The sequence below is a fragment of the Rhinolophus sinicus genome, chromosome 9, assembly GCF_057876585.1.
Source record: "Rhinolophus sinicus isolate RSI-liver-muscle chromosome 9, RSI-T2T, whole genome shotgun sequence".
NCBI classification, from domain to species: domain Eukaryota; kingdom Metazoa; phylum Chordata; class Mammalia; order Chiroptera; family Rhinolophidae; genus Rhinolophus; species Rhinolophus sinicus.
This window is the reverse complement of record NC_142509.1, coordinates 16,548,992-16,566,668: the sequence shown is the minus strand read 5'-3', so window position 1 is coordinate 16,566,668 and position 17,677 is coordinate 16,548,992. Positions and strand designations below refer to the sequence as shown.

At 55.7% G+C, this 17,677-nt stretch overlaps 1 protein-coding gene across 3 annotated transcripts in view; it reads right to left on the bottom strand.

Moving 5' to 3' along the window:
* Positions 1 to 339: 339 nt before the first annotated feature.
* Positions 340 to 17,677, bottom strand: part of TXNRD2 (thioredoxin reductase 2) — a 48,471-nt gene continuing 31,133 nt past the window's right edge. For 2 of the 3 annotated variants that reach the window (XM_019755885.3, XM_019755887.3), the window contains exons 12-18: positions 10,516 to 10,652; positions 7,092 to 7,187; positions 6,222 to 6,314; positions 4,554 to 4,625; positions 4,285 to 4,382; positions 1,677 to 1,885; positions 340 to 627 (exon numbers count right to left, since the gene is read on the bottom strand). In XM_019755885.3, the coding sequence (XP_019611444.3) occupies positions 1,756 to 1,885; positions 4,285 to 4,382; positions 4,554 to 4,625; positions 6,222 to 6,314; positions 7,092 to 7,187; positions 10,516 to 10,652 (626 nt within the window). In that variant the 3' untranslated portion in view covers positions 340 to 627; positions 1,677 to 1,755. The remainder of the gene's footprint in view (positions 628 to 1,676; positions 1,886 to 4,284; positions 4,383 to 4,553; positions 4,626 to 6,221; positions 6,315 to 7,091; positions 7,188 to 10,515; positions 10,653 to 17,677) is intronic. The other variant, XM_074321837.2, reaches the window with a different exon arrangement.

The window sequence follows — 17,677 nt, the reverse complement described above, 5'->3', positions numbered from 1 at the left end:
ACATCCCTGCCCACTCCTGTTGCTGGGCCACACCGCTGGCAGGATGCTCTGGAACAAAGCCCTCCTAACCACCTGCAGGGCACACAGAGACCTGGGCAGAGGGCCCCAGGGGGATCCCCCGAGGTCTGTACTGGAGAAAAATGGGAAGGGTCTTCCCCGGCGTGGCTGCTGGGAATGAGGTGACGCTACCCTTGCTCCCATCGAAGCACAACCTGGAAGCAGTTCCCAAATGATGAAGGGAGGTGATGAAGGGGAAGGTGTGACGGGCTGGGTGGCAGGCCCCATCCCGGCCTGAACTATCCTAGGGGGCATGTCGGGGATGCCACAGGTGGGGCATGCTTCAGGAAAACACCCTCTTTATTTGTTCTCCAGAAATGCCAGGGGGCTCGGACATGGGCAGCCCATAGGGTGGGTTTCTGCACAGGTCGTCATTGTCTGGCATCCGGGGCCTGGCCGGGCTGGCCCAGGCAGGAGGGGGTGCGAGGCACAGGTGTGGGGCTGACAGCCCCGGCAGAGCCATCCCTGCAGGACACATGGGCAATCCATCCAGACACGCCGCCCCACACAGTCTACCTCAGAGGCTCTCCAGGCAGGGGCGAGGCTCGCCTGGGCGTGGTCTCCACTGTCCTGCCAAAGATGGGGCGGTCAGACGAGGTGGCCACACCATCCCTGCATTATTCACCTGGTCATGTCTCTCATGCCCACACACAGGGAGATGAGAAACAAGCCTTGAAGAGCCCTCACTCCCCCTCCCCCAGGTTGATGCGTCACAGGGAGCAGTTATACTGGGAAAAATATTTTGAAATGATAAAAATTTATGGCACACTCTTAACAAAACATCTCTGTTAGGTGTGACACTCTGATAAGAGTTTCCTCAGGATGCCTTTTGTTTGTCCATATCTGAGGCCGCCCTGGCTGGGGAGGCACGGAGCAGCAGGTGCTCAGAGTGCCTCTGGGGAGGCCCTGGGCCCACTGCCCGCGGGACCCTGGGCCACTGCTCGGCCCCTAACACCAGCCCTCGGAAGCTGGAGGGTGTTCGGACCGGGAGATGAAAGGCCCTGACCACAGGCATCCCTTCAGCAGGGGTCAAGGAGGGTCTCACTAATGTCGTCCTCCTCAGAAGAGAGTTGGGATCAACAACATAGCTAAAGGCTCCTGGCTGCCGCCCGCCCAGCCTGACTTTGCGAAGCTCTAACAGAACCAGCTGTGCGGTGGCAGCCGTGCACAAAGCAGCATCTCCACCTTCTGGGCAAGAGAGAAACAAGCCAGCACTGCTCTGTGTGGAGCAAGGCGGGAAAGGGAGGACTGCTCCTCCCACCCAGAGGCCCACTCAGCTCGCTCTGAGGGACACTTTCTATACCTAGGTCCCACCTGGGACAGACCACCTGGGACAGGATGTGAGCCCAGCCTCAAGACACTTCCTGCATGTGGGGAGCAGCAGCAGCCAGGCTAGGCCCTGGGGGTACCCTAGGGGTGCGGGGTGGGGGTAAGGCCCTCAATGGCCTCCCTTCCCAGCCCCGTTTCTTTGGCACTGTGGCCTGGGCCCAGGGCTCACCTGTCTGAGGTGGCATGGCAGGTGCAGCCTGCCACACACCTGTAGAGCAGTTCACAGTGGTACCCACCCCCCTCCCGTCACTGCTCTGCCTTTACGTAGAGCCCCGGCCCCACATGTGTACCTGGATCTGAGCCTCCGAAGGGCTGGTCTGTGGGAGCAGCAGGCGTGCGGTGTGCCCTGGGCCTGGCAGGGATGGCAGCTTACCCTCAGCAGCCCGTCACGGTGGGGTCCAGGCCCGAGCGCTTGGCGATGCGCAGCTTGGCCACTTCCTCAGCGCAGGTGGGGTGGATGCCCACGGTCCGCATCACCTGCGTATAGGAGGCCCCACACCTACACGCAGGGGGAGGGGAGAATCAGGCAGTGCAGGGAGGCATGTTCACATCACTCTGTCCCCGGGAAGGTGGCACAAAGGAGGGGGCCTTGGAAGTCTTGGTCTCCTCACCGTCCCCCAGTCCTGCACCCTCTCTCCTCCAGCCAGTAGCCAGGAACACCTGCCAACACCTGTTGGACTCATCCCACCTCCCTCCGAGGAAATGCCTGGTGCCTGCACTGGCCATGCAGCCCCACCTCTAGCCCGCCTCCCACCTGCCCCCTCCCTCATTTGCTCCAGCCTGGCCTCCTGCTGCTCCCAGCCCCCCAGGCACAGCCCTACTTGGGTGGTGGCTCCAGCTGGTCCTTCTGTAAGGCCCCCTTCCTCACTCTGCCCAAGCCCACTTCTTATGGCTGTAGCCTGCACCCGCCGCCACCCCACCCCAACCCTGCTCTGCTCCGCACCCAGCACTTGTCACACATGTGGCCCCTGCGTGCTCAGCAGTGACCACCCCCCCTGCACTGCTCAGTCCTTGGGGGCACAGCGCAGGTGGACGCTCCATAGGGAACCACCATCATTTGCAGACAAGGCTGCAACAAGCAGCTCTTCTTACATCTGTGCACACATGTGCTGGAATATCTATCTGGTGGGAAGATTCCCACCACGAACGACCAGTGTGTACATTTCAAATGTGGACAGAAGGCCCTCACAGGCGGGTCCGGCCCCTCCTCCCGACTGTGTCTGAAACATTGCTGTCATCACTCCGCTGAGTCGCTCAAACCTTCAGTGTCTCCACTGTGCGGTTACTGGACACCTCACCAACCTAAAGGATTTCTTGGTGTTTCAATTACATCTTAAATTCCGAACAAGGCACAGCAGCTTTCTACTTATTTTTAGTTTCTTTTCCTGTGAATTTCCTATTCGTGTTCTCTATCTGTCTATCGGATCTGGCCTATAATCGTTACTGTTGATTTCTAAGAACTCTTCGCATATTAAAGAAATCAGCCCTTTGCAGTTGCATTATGAAAAAGGTTGCCACGTTTTAAAAAGTCTCTCCGGAAATGGCTCCAGAAGCTCAGTGTCAGTCCAGCATGTCAGAGAATGGATGGAGATGGCTTTGTGGGATAGCCATGCTCTCCCTGTCCTGACAGCCCCATAGACCCCCTGGGCTGGAGTTGGGGCTGTGGTGCTATGCATAGCCTGGCCTCCCGCACTCACCACGGGTCAGTGGGCCAGGTCCCAGGGGTCACCCTCAGCTGCTCTCCTTGTGACCAGGGTCGACTGCCCATCCCCAACAGGCTCTGGCAGGACTTAGCAGAGTCTGTACCAGGCTCATGGGCTCCCTTCCAATGGTCACTCTGCACTGAACAGGGGGCAGTGTGTATCCCGGGATCAGGGACCACAGTCGCATGTTCCAAAGATGTGAATCCAACCTTGGACCCAGCCCTGCCTGCTCTGCTGTCCTCTGAGGCCCAGCCCCTGCCCCCAACCCAGGAGAAACTGACCCCACAACCCAGTGATTGCCTTGCTAGGAGGCAACGGTGGGGCCTGAGGCTCGCTGCTCTGTGACGGGGTGCCCCCATCTGAGGGCTCAGGCCCATCTGAAGGCTAGAACGTTGGCCTTTGCAGCCCCTCCATCAGCCTTTCTGGGTATCGAACTTGCTCCTTGAGACCCTGCCCTGAGCTCAGACCTCCCATCTCCACCCACCCCAAGGCTCTCGGCCACACTCACACACCTCAAGCATACGTGGGAATCCAGGTGGCTCACACTTACTCTTCTATGAGTTCAGGCCCTCCCTGCCCTTCACCTCTGCTTCACCCCACCGTCCTGCCTCTGACAGCCCCACACCCAGCTGCCAAACTCCTCACTGCCCTGCACAACCCATTCCTACCTAGAGCCTCCATTAGCAACGGCTCTAGGCAGCTCTGGGCCCCACAAGGCACAGCCTATGCCAAAGACACAGGGCGAGATGCAGAAAATGGCTGGAGCTCCAGTAGACCAACGTCTACCCTGGGGGTGGCTCTCACGGCACATTCGAGGTTGAGACCTTACTTGTGACCACCTGGGCGATGGGCCCCATGAGCAAAGGTCCCAACACTGCTCATTCTGAGTAGAAGAGACCCAAACAGTGACCCCCAAACAGGGCCAGCCAGAGAGAGGGTCGCTCCTTCGCTCCCCAGGTGGCCCCGGCCATATAAAGACACTCGGTGTGGCTGGCTTAACAGTGTTTGGCTGCAGAAGAAAGCTGCCTGTCGTCTGGCTGGACCTGCCCCATCTGAGGAGACGCTCTGCTGAAAGCATGGACAACACTACATAAAAGCAATGTCAATGCAGCGGACTTTCCACTGTAGCGCTGCCAACATTCAGAGGGACACCAGTCTGAGCATCACGTAACCGCCGACATTCCTCTGGACTTACTTGATCCCCAGAGCAAATCCTTGAGTAACTTCGCCTGCGTTGGGGCCGAGGAAGTGCAAGCCCAGCACCAGCTGCGGGGGCTCCCGTAGGCACACCATCTGAAAGCCACATTGTTAGCTGCTGCCTGGCTGGAGGCAGGACCCCAGGGCTGCGCACGGCCCAGCCCCTAGGGCATGTGTGGCTGTGTGAAGCTCCCCCACCTGGGCCCTGCTCTTTCCCTCCCTCTCACTACCTGGCGTGCCCCAGGCCAGGCCCAAAGGGACACTCACCTTTATGTAACACTGGGATGAATCCCGTTCAGCCACTGTGAACTCTAGGGGTTTATAATAGGCGTGATAAACCTGGTGACAAGATACCGATTCCTGGAGTCAGCAGCTGCAGCAAATCAAGCCCTGTGGGCACTTTCCACGTCCAACAGGCTGTGTGGGTGCAGCGGGAACCCAGAATCTCCCACTCGGCCCACAGGTTGTGGTCTGGGGCCAGGACATTACTCAGCTGGCATGGCGAGTACCCCTCTCTCCCACACACAGGCACCTGTGGTTGGAGCCACACTGTCTGCAGCACAGAATCTCTCCCTTCCAGGCTGAGACCTACATGAACATGGCACCAGAGGCCAAGCACCGCCTGCGGTGACTTATCACAGAGCCCAAGGGTCATCACAGGGCATGGGCCCCGCCCTGGAGCTCAGACCAGGTAGGCGCTGCAGAGTGGACAGGGCGACCTCAGCAGTGGGGGGCAGAAGTGAGTTAGCGGGCGGCCATCTGGCCTCCCTCAGGCACCCTAGTGCTTGCTGGGCCCTCACTTGAGCAGGGAGGAGGGGGAGGTGTGGGGCCACCCCTGGCCCACACCGGAGCTGTCGGACAAAGGCTTTCAGCACCCGAGAAGGGCTCGACAGTGTGTTCGGGGCTGCGGCCGAGTAAAAAATGAGCAGGGCCCTCACATGTGCTACACAGCCATTATTAATTAATGGAGCTTCAGAGAATATTGTTCTAACTAAGACAGAATTGAAAAGAAAACAAACAAAGGGTATTTGGCCATTCAACATTGTGAAACATAAAACAACATTATAAAATGCCATGAACATATGTCCCAGTGTACTTGTGATGAATCAAACAAAAATAGCAAATAAAGTGCTGGGGGGAAGGCTGGCCTGTCAGGCCTGGCCTGTTGATGGAGGAGACCAGGGCGCTGGGGCAAGGGGCAGGCCCTGGAGTCCAGTGACTCATTCCCAAAGGGCACCAAGCCCTGCTGTTGTGACCACATGGGGTCTGGTTTCTAACCAGTCTGCCTGCCAGTTTCTGCAGCAGCAAGAGAAAGCCACATTGAAGGCTTCCAGCATCCAAAGCCTCCCCGCATCTTGCTGGGCTACCTGGGGCACGCTTTGTAGCCACCCCCAGGCCATAGCCGGCCGGAGCAGACCCCAGAAACAGCCTTGTCTGATGAAAACCCCGGCCTCCAGGGTGAGTACCCAATCTGGGCTGTCTGGGGCCTTCAGGGACGGGGAGGATCTCAGAGGAGTAGAGGCAGGGGCTGGCATGGGGCGAGGGTGGGACGGGGAAGTTGAGACTGTGGGAACCACAGGGGGAGTCGCAGGAAAGCGAGGTACCTGGGGGCAGGGACAGGTCAGGGCAGGAGGGCAGGGGACAAAGGGAGCAGAGGTCGGAGGGCAGGAGAAGCCTTACAGGTCTAGGGAGACAAGTGCCCCTGTGAGGTGGGCCACACCCTAAGGGCTCCCTAGTTTCTGGGGTTGCCCTCTAATACTCATCTCACAGGCCCCTTCCCGCCATCGTTCTGGGTCTCCATGTCCCACCCCGCTCCTGTCCTGTCCAGCTCCTGCTCGCTTGCTGGGCCTCCTTCGGGAAGGGGGTGTCATGGGGCACGAGTACCACACAGGCGTCATGTTGTGGCACCCCCTTCTCCTCAGGGCCCTGATTTACCTCCACATGCTCCTCTCCATGGCGTGCCACGGCCTCCTCCTCTGACAGCCCCACGCAGCCATATTCCAGTGGGGTGAAGACTGTTGTGGGGACCTGGAAAGCAGGTTCTGAGTCAGGCACGCCCCTGAGAACCCAAGATCGAGCATCCCCACTTGGGCCAAGTCCCCAGATATGCTGGCAGGTCACAAGACAGTGGGTAGAATCACTCACTTGTTCCTGGGCTGCACCCACAAAGCTGAACCTCCCACATGTGCATGCACATACATGCACGCACACGCAAAGGCGTGCATACTCCCCTACACAAATGCACATGCAGACATGCACGCACACACACCCACATGTACGTGCGTACAGATGAGTACACACACCCATATGCATACACATACACAGACATGCACACATACACAGGCGTGCACACACACATGCACACACACAGACATGCACACATACACAGGTGTGTGCACACCCCCCACATGCACACACATAGACATGCACACATACACAGGCGTGCACACACACACACACACAGACATGCACACATACACAGGTGTGCACGCACACACACCACATGCACACACACAGACATGCACACATAAACAGGCGTGCACACACACACATGCACACACACAGACATGCACACATACACAGGTGTGCACGCACACACGGACACACACAGACATGCACACATACACAGGTGTGCACGCACACACAACCACATGCACACACACAGACATGAACACATACACAGGCGTGCACTCACACACACCCACATGCACACACACAGACATGCACGCACAACCCCACATCCAAAGACGAGCCACAGCCTGCTCCCGGCTGGACCTAGTCTTGTGAAGAGCAGTGAGCACTCACGTTGTCGTAGTCCATCAGGTCTGAGGACTGGCCGCAGAGCCGCTGGGCCAGGAGCCTCCCTGCCATGATAGCTGTGGGTGTCAGCTCAGGCCGCCCCTGATAAAGGAAGGAGGAGCACAGGGTTAGTTCAGCACGATGTCTAGTGGAGTCTGTGCAGTCCCCCCACCACCATCCATCGCCTTCCTAGTAAAGTGTCTCCCTTTCAGAAACTCCCAAGTGCTGTCTGCCACTGGGCCTCTGAGGTGAGAAAGCAGTGCCCAGGGCCCTCGGGGGGTCTGCTGGTTCCCTCCTTGTTCCCTCTCTCCTGCTCTGGGAGACACCTGTGGAGATGACCCCTTCCCCGGAAGAGAAGTGAGCTGTTAATGAGCCCACCATGGTACCCACGCTCACTTGCGGCTTTTCTATGAACCCCTTTGTGTCAGTGACGTTGAAGAGCTGCGCCCTCGACAAAGCTCAAAAGAGATCCTGCTACTGGTCAACCATTTGCATTCACTGGGATTTGGGCTAAAATGGGCCCTGGAAGCGTTCTGTGTGCTCCTGACATTCAGCTCAACTTGCATGTCACAGCCCATTACAAATCCCAAATCAGAACGCTGCTCTGTCCCAGGGTGTGTCCTGCTGGGGAGTGTGTGTGTGTGTGTGTGTGTGGGGGGTGACATGGCCCCCCAGCGTTCCTGCACGCGTTGGCCTGGGACCAGCTGCCAATCACCTCTGCAGCAGCAGGAAATGCAGATGTTGTTTGACATTCCAGAAATGAATGGAGATCCACAGAGATAACTCCAGAGAGCAGGCTGTGCATTCCACCAAGCCTGGCTAGGTGCGGAAACCTCCAGGCACATACGCACAATATTGCACTAAACAATGGCCGCCCACGGACCACTGGGGCGTTAACTCTTGTGACTGCTCAGAATGACCTTTCCAAGTGAGCAAACTGAATGTCTGAATAAATAATGCCTTTGCGTGTACCATATGTTTCTAGCAACATGCTCTGAAATATGGTTTCTGTTATGTTGGCACGAAACTGGGGAGACTTTGGGGTGTGGCCCACATCACAGGGGCACGTGTCTCCCTAAACCTCAAAAGGCTTCTCCTACAGCTGACAGAACTCCAACTTGCTCGGCTCCCGTGGTGCGTGGAGAGTGTCTGTGATGCGAACGGCACTCTCTCCCCACCCCATGGTGCTATCTTAGGGCGCAGCTCACAGGATGAACACAGAAGGCCACTACCAGAGAATGCCACGTCCAGGCCATCAGAGATCATACTGAGCAACTGCACTGCCAGGCTACGAGGACCGAATCCACGGGACACTCCAGGACACGGAAAGCCACTCATTTCCATCCACAGCAACAGGCAGATCAGATGGTCAAAGATGGCCTGGCACGAGGACTGGCCAGAGCTCTGACCACATGCCCCAGGCATGCTGCCCCTTCAGTCCCTCCTCTGCTCAGTGATCTGTGCCCCATGTATCATTCCATGAGCCTGGATTGCCAGGGGGCCTGAAGGGCTCAAGTGGCAGCCAGTTGGCTCATATCTGAGCATTGGTCATGGCTGGTGGGTGACCCCTCTGGTACACTGGGGCTATCAGCGACCATGGTGCCCCAGCAGGATGGGTCTGCATGGGGCCGGATGTCTGGGAGGGCAGACTGATGCCAGATGTGCAGGCTGCCCCTTCAGGAACAAAGGGAAGGCCCAGTCTTGTATGCGCCCCTGCCCTGGCCTGTCTCCATGTGTCCATGCTCTCTCGAAGCCCCCAAAATATCATGACCACAGCAGAGGCTGGCAAGTGACACTGAGGGAAAGATGGTCCCACAGTGTTGGTGACAACTGCCACCTGTGCCCTCAGCTCCAGAGTGCTCCACCCAGGAATTCACTTAACTTAGATACTGGCCTCCCTACCCCCAGGCATTCCGCAAAGTGGGTTCTGGGGTGTGCGTGGGCATGAGCAATCCTCGCGGAGCTCCCCATGCCCTTTCTAGCGCTGCCACCACTCCCCTCCCATGTCTCTCCTGATCCCTGCCACTAAGCATCTTCTGAATCTGAAATAGTTTACTTATTTGTCATTTGTGACCCCCTACTAGCATGTCACCCTCTACGAGGGCTAGGACTTTTGTCCCTGCAGTGGGCCCCAGAACCCAGATAAGTGCCACAATAGTGGGCACTCAGTCACTACATGACGTAAACTAACACATTAGGTAGGTCCAATAGCATCCCCTCCAAATTCACCTCTGCCTGGAACCTCAAAATGTGACCGTACTTGGAAATAAGGGTCTTTGCAGGTATAATTAAGATAAGGATGGAGATGAGGTCATACTGGATTAGGGTGGGTCCTAAGTCCAATGAAAGGGTCCTGGTAAGAGGCAAACAAGGACACACGGACATCCAAAGGAGCGGCCATGTGAAGACGGGGCAGCGATTGCAGTGTTGCAGCTCCACTCCTGGAAGGTCTGGGGCCATCAGAAGCTAGAAGAGGTGAGGAAAGATCTTTCTCCTAGAGGCTTCGGAGAGAGCACGGCCCTGCCAACACCTTGATTTCAGAATTCTGGCCTCCAGAATGAGAGAATAAGTTTCTGTTGTTCTAAGCCACCCAGTTTGTGGTGATTTGTGACGGCAGCCCGGGAAACTAACATACAGTGTGGTGACACTGGCAGGTCTCACAGCCAAGAGGCCTGGTAGGGTCTTGGGGGCCGGGTGCCCCTCTTAGTCCCCTTTGACCAGGGACCCTCCTGAGCCACCTTGCTTGGGATGTGCTGCACACGTATAGGATAGGCCAACTGTTCTTGAGGCTTTAGGGGCACAGGGGCCCAACAACTGACCAGCTGCAGGTCTTGCTGGGGGCCCGTGAAGAAGGGAGGAGGGACATTGATTAGATGCCCCCAAGCAGGGGGACAGGGCTTCCACTAGGGATTCACAGGGTGGTGTGTGCCACCCTCTTTCCAGGAGAGAGAGCAGGAAGACCCCTGAGTGGGGTGGGGACAGCCCAGGGAGAGAGCGTGCTGACTTGCTCACAGGTCAGAGGGCAAACTGAGGTGAGGAAGTCTGGCCCAGCACTGTGGGGCCATCATAGCCCCAAGGCTGTGCCCAGCAGCAGCATTTCTAGAGCCCTGCATCTCCAACCCATTTGAGGGGAGGTTGAGGCCTGCGTTGTGGGGTGTGTGAACAGATGTACACCCCTGACGCTGACACAGAGGTTCATGACAGGAATTTGCTAAGGGTGCTCTCAGCCGTTTTTAAGCCTTCCCCATCTGCCCTCCATAGAAAGGAAGAACATTCAAGAGAGCAGAAACTGATGCCCAATTCTTCCCAGAAATCGAGGCTTAAAAGCACTTAGGGCTTGGCCCAGAGCTTCTGTGAGTAACGTGTGTCCCTGTGGCTCAGCTGGGGTGGGTGGCTGGGGTGGGGGTCAGGCAGTGGGCACACGCCCTACCTCTGCTGCGTCTCCGATGGCATAGATGTGGGGGACGGAGGTGGCTTCCTGAGCGTCAACCAGGATCTTGTGACTGTCGGGGTTGGTGTTTACTCCAGCCTTCTCCAAATTCAGACTCCTGGTTTCTGGAACTCGACCTGAAGGAAATAAAAATCAAGGCTGAAAGGTTTTCTTTAGCGGTTTTGACCGAGATCCCTTGGTTTATTTAAAACACTTCTCAGAATGTCCACTTAGAATTGGTAAAACATCAAACACAAACATCGTCGAGGGGCTCCTGGCCTCTACGGGCCTCAGACACACACACACGGACTTATGGTACACACACACACACACACACACACACCCCTACATTTGCATGAAGAATCAATGAAAGAATGAAGCAGGACTAGTAGAAATAGTGAGTTACAGAAAGGGATGAAACAGGGGAGGGGACAGAGATGGGAACAGGACTTCTCTAAACACACCCTGTAATACAATTTTCTTTTCTTAATCATAGACACAATTTATATATTCAAAAATAAAATTAAATAAAAAATGGACCTGTAAACAACCTGAAACAAAGGGGCCTGATTGTCTGTGAAGTTGGTAACAGCGCAATAAGAAGGTAATTTGTTTAAGAGACTGTAGGAACCCACATTTTAACTAAACATCCTCACAGGGTTATATCTTAACAATAAACAAGCTGCAAATAGATCTTATGTGTCATTCAAAGAGGACCATTAAAACTCTATCATGTTAAATTTGAACTGGAAATTCATGACTTTTTAAAAAATACAAAGTTCCTGGCTCTGACCATAGAAAGGTCTTGAAGCAGTGATGACCCAAGAGCGATGTGCCTCTAGACTGTGGTCTCTAAACCCCTCCTCACTGAAGGGGCCAGCCCACTCCAGGCCTCGCTGCCTTATGGATGTGGCAGAGCAGCCACAGACACAGCGTGACAGGGCCATGCAGCTGCTAAAGGCATCATGCCCCAAGGGGAAGACACATAATATACACAGCCCATGCCCCTCACAGAAGCTGTGGCTCCTGTCCTGTGTATGCATTTCCTGGCTGGGGGTGTCTCAGTCTCCATGGAGCCTGCCTCTGGGCCCCAGCTGAGCCAACAGCCTCACAAGTGTCCATTCCTGGGGAGGGTGCCCTCCTTCCCACTCTCTCCAGCTCCCATATAGTGCTCCTCCTGCAGGCTTGTATTAGGGGCAGGACAGCATTTCATGGTTGGTTTATGCTGCTATCCTGCCACGAGACTGTGCATGGATAGTTTGTGGCCTTGTGTCCCCAGAGTCTGGCAGGGGGATGTCCTCTGGGAGCCACATGGAGGGCAGCTGACCTAGAGCAGGCAGTGAGCAAGTGGGGCTAGAAGCCAGGCCTTGTGGCAACTCCGTGCTACAAAGCCCTCAGCTCCATCTCTCCCGTGTGCCCGTGGCACTTGCCCCGCAGACTGCCCTCGCTTTCAGCCCCCAGGTCCTGAGAGAGGACCTGGGCTGACGTGCAGAGCACTCCACACATACAACTTGGTGCAGTCAGCTTGTCTAATCTTGCTCTTGGTGCAAAGGCCAGGAGGGACAGGGGATAGCGGTCCCCAGGGGCATCAGCGCTGCTGCCTCTCTGCTGTGTTCCATATATTACAGCCCTGGGCCGCATCACAGCTCAGCTGCCAGCTTTCTCTCTAATTCAGATATGGCCTTGCTGAGCCAGGGCATGGCAAAAGCAGCTCTTCCTGCCTGACCCTAGGCGGGCAGTGGGTGGCCCCTCAGGGACTCCAGAGGCTCAGGGTGATCCCTTGAAGGCAAAGATGAATCGTTTCAAAGGTTTAGTTCCCATAGCTCGTGGCGGCTCAGACACATGAGAGGTCGAATAGCGGGTGGTGCCAATCTGAACATCTGGAAGAGCAAGCCCTGTGAAAGGGAAACCTCGTCTCCAGCTGCTCTCCTGGAGCGGGAAGTCAAAACAGAGACTTGGCTAAGCCGTGCTTCTCATGTTCGTGGGGAGCCGGCTCCAGGCTCTTCACTCTGCTTGGCCACAGGAATCAGGTGCCAGGCAGGCTGGCACCCACTGCTGACCAGACCAGACATGGGTGACCTGAGCCCTGAGACCCCTGCTGATGCCGGCACTTGAATCGTGTGAACGGAGACCCATGAGCATGCAGAGAGGGACATGCCACCCTGGCCAGTGTCCTTCCCAGGTGGCCTGGGGGCCTGACTCTCAGGAAGGGACTGGAACATGCTGAGCCGCAGCGAGGAAGGAGCTGGGCCCCATGGGCAGGACTGGTGGGGCTCTGCCGGGTGGGCTGAGGGTCCCTACAGGCATGAGGTTCACAGCTCAGCCCTCTGGTTCCTCCCTAGGCCCCTGGTTCTGGGGAGTACTGCATAGAGCAGCTCACCAGGGCCCACCTGCTGATAGCTCTGGGGTCGGGCTGGAGTGTCCGAGAGCAAAGCTGGCGGCGCGAGACCAACCTGCTCTGAGGCCGACCACGCTATACCTGAGCTCTCCCCTGTACTCCTGCCTGGTCAGTTACAGGACGCCAAGAGCATTTCCTTGTGCGCCTTATAGTAACCATGGTAACTACACACCTTGCAGATGCCAGCCAAACTACATCCGAGGCCCTACAGAAAATACAGTAGTCCCCCCCCCCATCCATGGAAGATATATAACAAGACCCCCAGTGGATGCCTGAAATCATGGATAGTACTGAATCCTATATACTATGATTTTTCCTATAGACACGTAGCTTTTCACTTACAGAAAACACTTCACAGCTTCTCTTTGGCATACCCGAATTCCAGCATCACTACCCTTGCGCCTTGGGGCCATTATTAAGTAAAATAAGGGTGACTTGAACACAAACACTGCAATACCACAGGAGTTCACCTGATACCCAAGATGGCTGCTCAGTGACTAACAGGTGGGGAACGTACGTACACAGCATAGAGAGCTGGACAAAGGGATGATTCACATCCTGGGCGGGATGCAGCGGGACCGTGCGAGATTTCATCGTACTACTCAGAATAGCATGCAATGTAAAACTTATGCATTATTTCTGGAATTTTCCATTTAATATTTTCAGACCGCAGTTGACTGTGGGTAACTGCAACAGCAGAAAGTGAAACCATGGATAAGAGGGGATTACTATAAAGATAAATTTAAAAGTAGTAACAGGAGATAACAACAAATGCATGAATTAGGTGGCCTCCATAGTCCATTTTGAAGCCAGAATTTTTTAGGACATGTTAGGTACATAAACTTGGAACGCACATGGGAACGTGTGAGTCAGACCATTGATATAAATAAATGGATAGCTAGCTGGCTGGACGGGGAGGGGCAGAGAAGTTAAACAGTATATAGCAAAGAAGATGCCTGCACGCGCTCCATTGATGCTTCTAGAATGAACAGTGAAGGAAGAAGGAAGCCACACCAGGCAGTCCAATAGCCCTGAAAAGGGCAGCTGCGCCACATCGGGGTTTGGAGCTATGCCAGCAGGACTTGTGCTAGGTGAGGCTTGGAGTGGGCAGGGGTCCCATACTGTGGGGCCATACCCCAGAGCTGTGGCAGGCTCCACCAGCCCTACAGGGCCACAGCCAGGACACCAGGCCCAGAGCCCCCACGATGGGCCTCACTGAGCAAGCAACCTAGGCAGTGGTCATGGAGGAGGAAGGGACACGCCCCTTCCTGAGTTCTATTCCCATGCTCAGAGCATGGTTGCGTCTCCCCTCAGGTGCCGGGGCTCAGTCAGATGGTACGGCCCCCACTCAGCTCCAGCCTGGAGCCCCAGAGGAGAGGAGAATAGGTGCCATGGAGCAACCCAGTGGCCAGCCACACAAGCAGGGCAGCTCCGCTACATGAACAGTGCCCAACCCAGGCCAGACCGACATAAATGGCACCAAACAAGGTACAGGCAAGTGTACCAAGTCATGTCCTTGACCATTTTCCTCTTACCCGATGCAAAAATGAAGGTAACACTCCCCATCCCAGCACAGTAGGCCACCCACTTCACATCCCAAGGAATCGCTCCCCTTTTGGCCTGGGCTCTTGGCACCCAGCTTGGATTTTAAGTGCCGCTGAATGGCTGTCTCGGGTGGGACCTCTGGAAGCTCCCACATCTCTGCTCCTTGGACACCACCAGGATGAAGACGGCAGGTCCTCAGAGGAGGGCCATTAGCCAGGTGGGGCGTCCTCAGCGCAGGGCAGGGCAAGGGGCTGCACCCCCAGGGCTCCTTAGGCTATGCTCCTTCTCAAGGGGGAGGGGGCTCAGTGCTGATCTTTGATTACTAGTAAAATTAAATATCTTTTGGCTACACACTGATTAACTGTATTTCCTCTTGGGACTTGTCAGTTCCTATATTTCCTCATTCGCTTATAGACATTTTCATGACTTTCTTGCCTTATAAGAGCTTTTTACGGAATACACATATAACACTCTGCCATTGTTACCGCAAACAATGAGGACATTAAAATTCCAGGTACAAACAAACAGTCTCACTTCCTCCTCAGAGGCTACATCCGCATAAATGTGTGAACGGGCCACACACCTCTGCCCTCAGCTGCCTCTCTCACCAGGCCCAGCCTTGTCTGCTGGCTGGAGTCCCTCTGGGGGACCATGGGACCCCTGGTGTCTCTGAGGTAGGATGGTCCCTCCCTCCCAGCACTCACAACCCAGGACACCCCTGAAGCCCTGGCAGAATCAGCATTCAGCCCAAGTGCTCTCGGTACAGCTGGGCCAAGCCAGTCCTCTTCTGATGGCACTGGGAACCCCACCAGCTGCTGCTCACCGGCCACCACACTCACCCAGCCAGCTGGAAAGGGTTGAAGGCCGAAAACCCCCAGGTGGCTGCTGAGGGTCATTACTACCTGCTCCGCGGGGCACAGGGATGCGGGCAACCGGGCACATGCAGTTTCACGTGCCTCTTTCGTCTGTTATGGGAGGACAGGCATTCCCTACAATTTCATGCCTGCCTGGAGCACATGTTCTGACGAGTGAAGGGCAATCCATGTAACGAGGTAAGATTTAAGTGCCAGCAGGAGTATGACAGGGTGAATGAGGGGCTATAATCAGACAGACGCAACGAGGATATAAAGGAAGCAGCTGGAAGCTCAGTGCTGGGAGGTCGGGGGTCCGGGAGGCTGGTGGGGTGGGTGAGGGCCCAGCAGCAGCTTCACACACAGGCTCATGGAGGGCGACCCTCCTGAGAAGCACATTGCCCCCCAAAGTCAGCCACTCCCACTGGGCCTGGCCTGTGCAGCACCTTGGACCAAGCTCAAAAGGCAACTCATACCTTTGGAACCTCTAGTCAGATTCTCGGAGGCCTACTTTTCAAAAAATGTACTATATATCTCTTGTTATGTTTGAGACTTCAGGGAAAATGACGATAACAGTAAAGGGCTTCTTTTATTTTCTCCAATGGCCCCTTCTCAGTGAGCCCCAGGCCCCAAACACAGCTGTGAGCCCCCTGGGGACAGGGGAGAGCATCTACCAGGCTGGCCTCAATGTCCCAGGCAGGGCTCAATGCTTACTAAATGAATGAATGAGCCCCTGGAACTTAGCGTGACCAGCGGCAGGCTGCTCGCTGCAACCACCAGCACCCACCAGCGGTCCCCAGGCTGTCCTGAGGGAGTCTTTTACCTGGAAGGTCCCTTGGACAAGTAGGGTGAGCTTACCTCCTGGGGAGCACATGGACCTTTCTATTCAAACCTGTGTGTAAGCACTGACATTGTATAAAATAAACCACATGGGCCCCTAAAACCACTACAGTCAGCCCCTTGGACTCGACAGAAGCTCCAGCTTTCGGCCCACGGGAGCCCCCAGGAAGGAACAAGCTCTGTGGCACATGGCAATTACTGTTTTAACAATTATAGATAGAAATATAATTTTCCCACTGGTTGGCTGTTCTGACTGGCACTTGTAGAATTTAATTGGCACATATTAATATGTACACACAGTGCCCATTTATCTCCAGAAGAGCTTTCACTGAGGGTTGTTTTTCTTTTATCCTAATTGGTTTCCACTAAGTTCTAATCATAAATCCTGAATTTGACTTGGCAAACAAGATCCCACCTGACATTCGTAAGCATGGAGGCAGGCTGCTGGGTCTGGTGGCTGGGGGGTCGGGGGGGGGGGAAAGGGGACCCTGGACACAGGAAGGAGCTGGCTTGCACGCCTGGCACAGCTTACCACCCCTGGCTGTGTGGGGGATCCCAAGCAGAGTGCATGAGGCCAGTCTGGGAGCACAGGAAACTGTCCCACTTCCCCCTCTTGGATTTTGCGATGGGTTAGTACCATCGCAAGCCGGGGCGGAGGGAGAGGAAGGCCACTGAGCCAATGCCACTGGCTGCTTCAGGAGCAGTGGTGTACTTCCTGGTGGCCACATGGTGTGGTGAGGAAGGCCCTGGCCATTTCCCTGGGCCTATGGGAGGTGTCTATAGGCATGAGCTCCACAAATGCCTTTTCCTCCAAAAACAAGCCACATACAAGCAGATTTGGGTCTCTCTTGATGTCAGTAACTACAAACTTTACATTTGCACTAAAACAAAAAGGCGTTAGACTATCAGAAGGAGAGCTGTGCATTCTTCCAGGCTGTCTGCTCTACCAGAGCAAGGAAGGGATGGGCACTGGGTGAGCTGACACGTCTATCACAAAGCAGTCTTCTGTGTGTGACCTGTCAGCCAGGCCACGACAGAGGCCCCACCGGGAAGAACACAGCCACACATGTGCTTTTCTACAGTCACTGTAAGATGCAGTCCGGGATTAACAGGCCTGGTGGCCTTGGACCGGGGCTTCTCCCAGCCAGGTGGCATCCATGGTCAGCCCACCAGCTCCTCCACCCCATCCCCGGCCTTCAGGAGGAGCGAGCGCCCTGGACTGCCTCTTCCTTCCCACTGGACTCAGAACACTCCCAGCCACAGGGGCTGGGTTCTGTTTTGCCTCCTGCTTCCTCGCCTGCTGCCTGGCACCGGTGGGGGAAATTCCTGAGACTGGCGTGGGCCGTGTCTGTAGCATGGTGGAGCCAACAGATGAACACAGTTGATTGAGGACGGCTACCACGTACACTAGTCCCTGGGGCAGAGAGAGGAGGCCCAGGCCACAGTCCATCCTGGGCAGACGTGCTCCCCTCCCGGGCATGGTGGTCCATGCACGCAGGCTGTGTGGGTGGGCTGTACTCTACTCAGA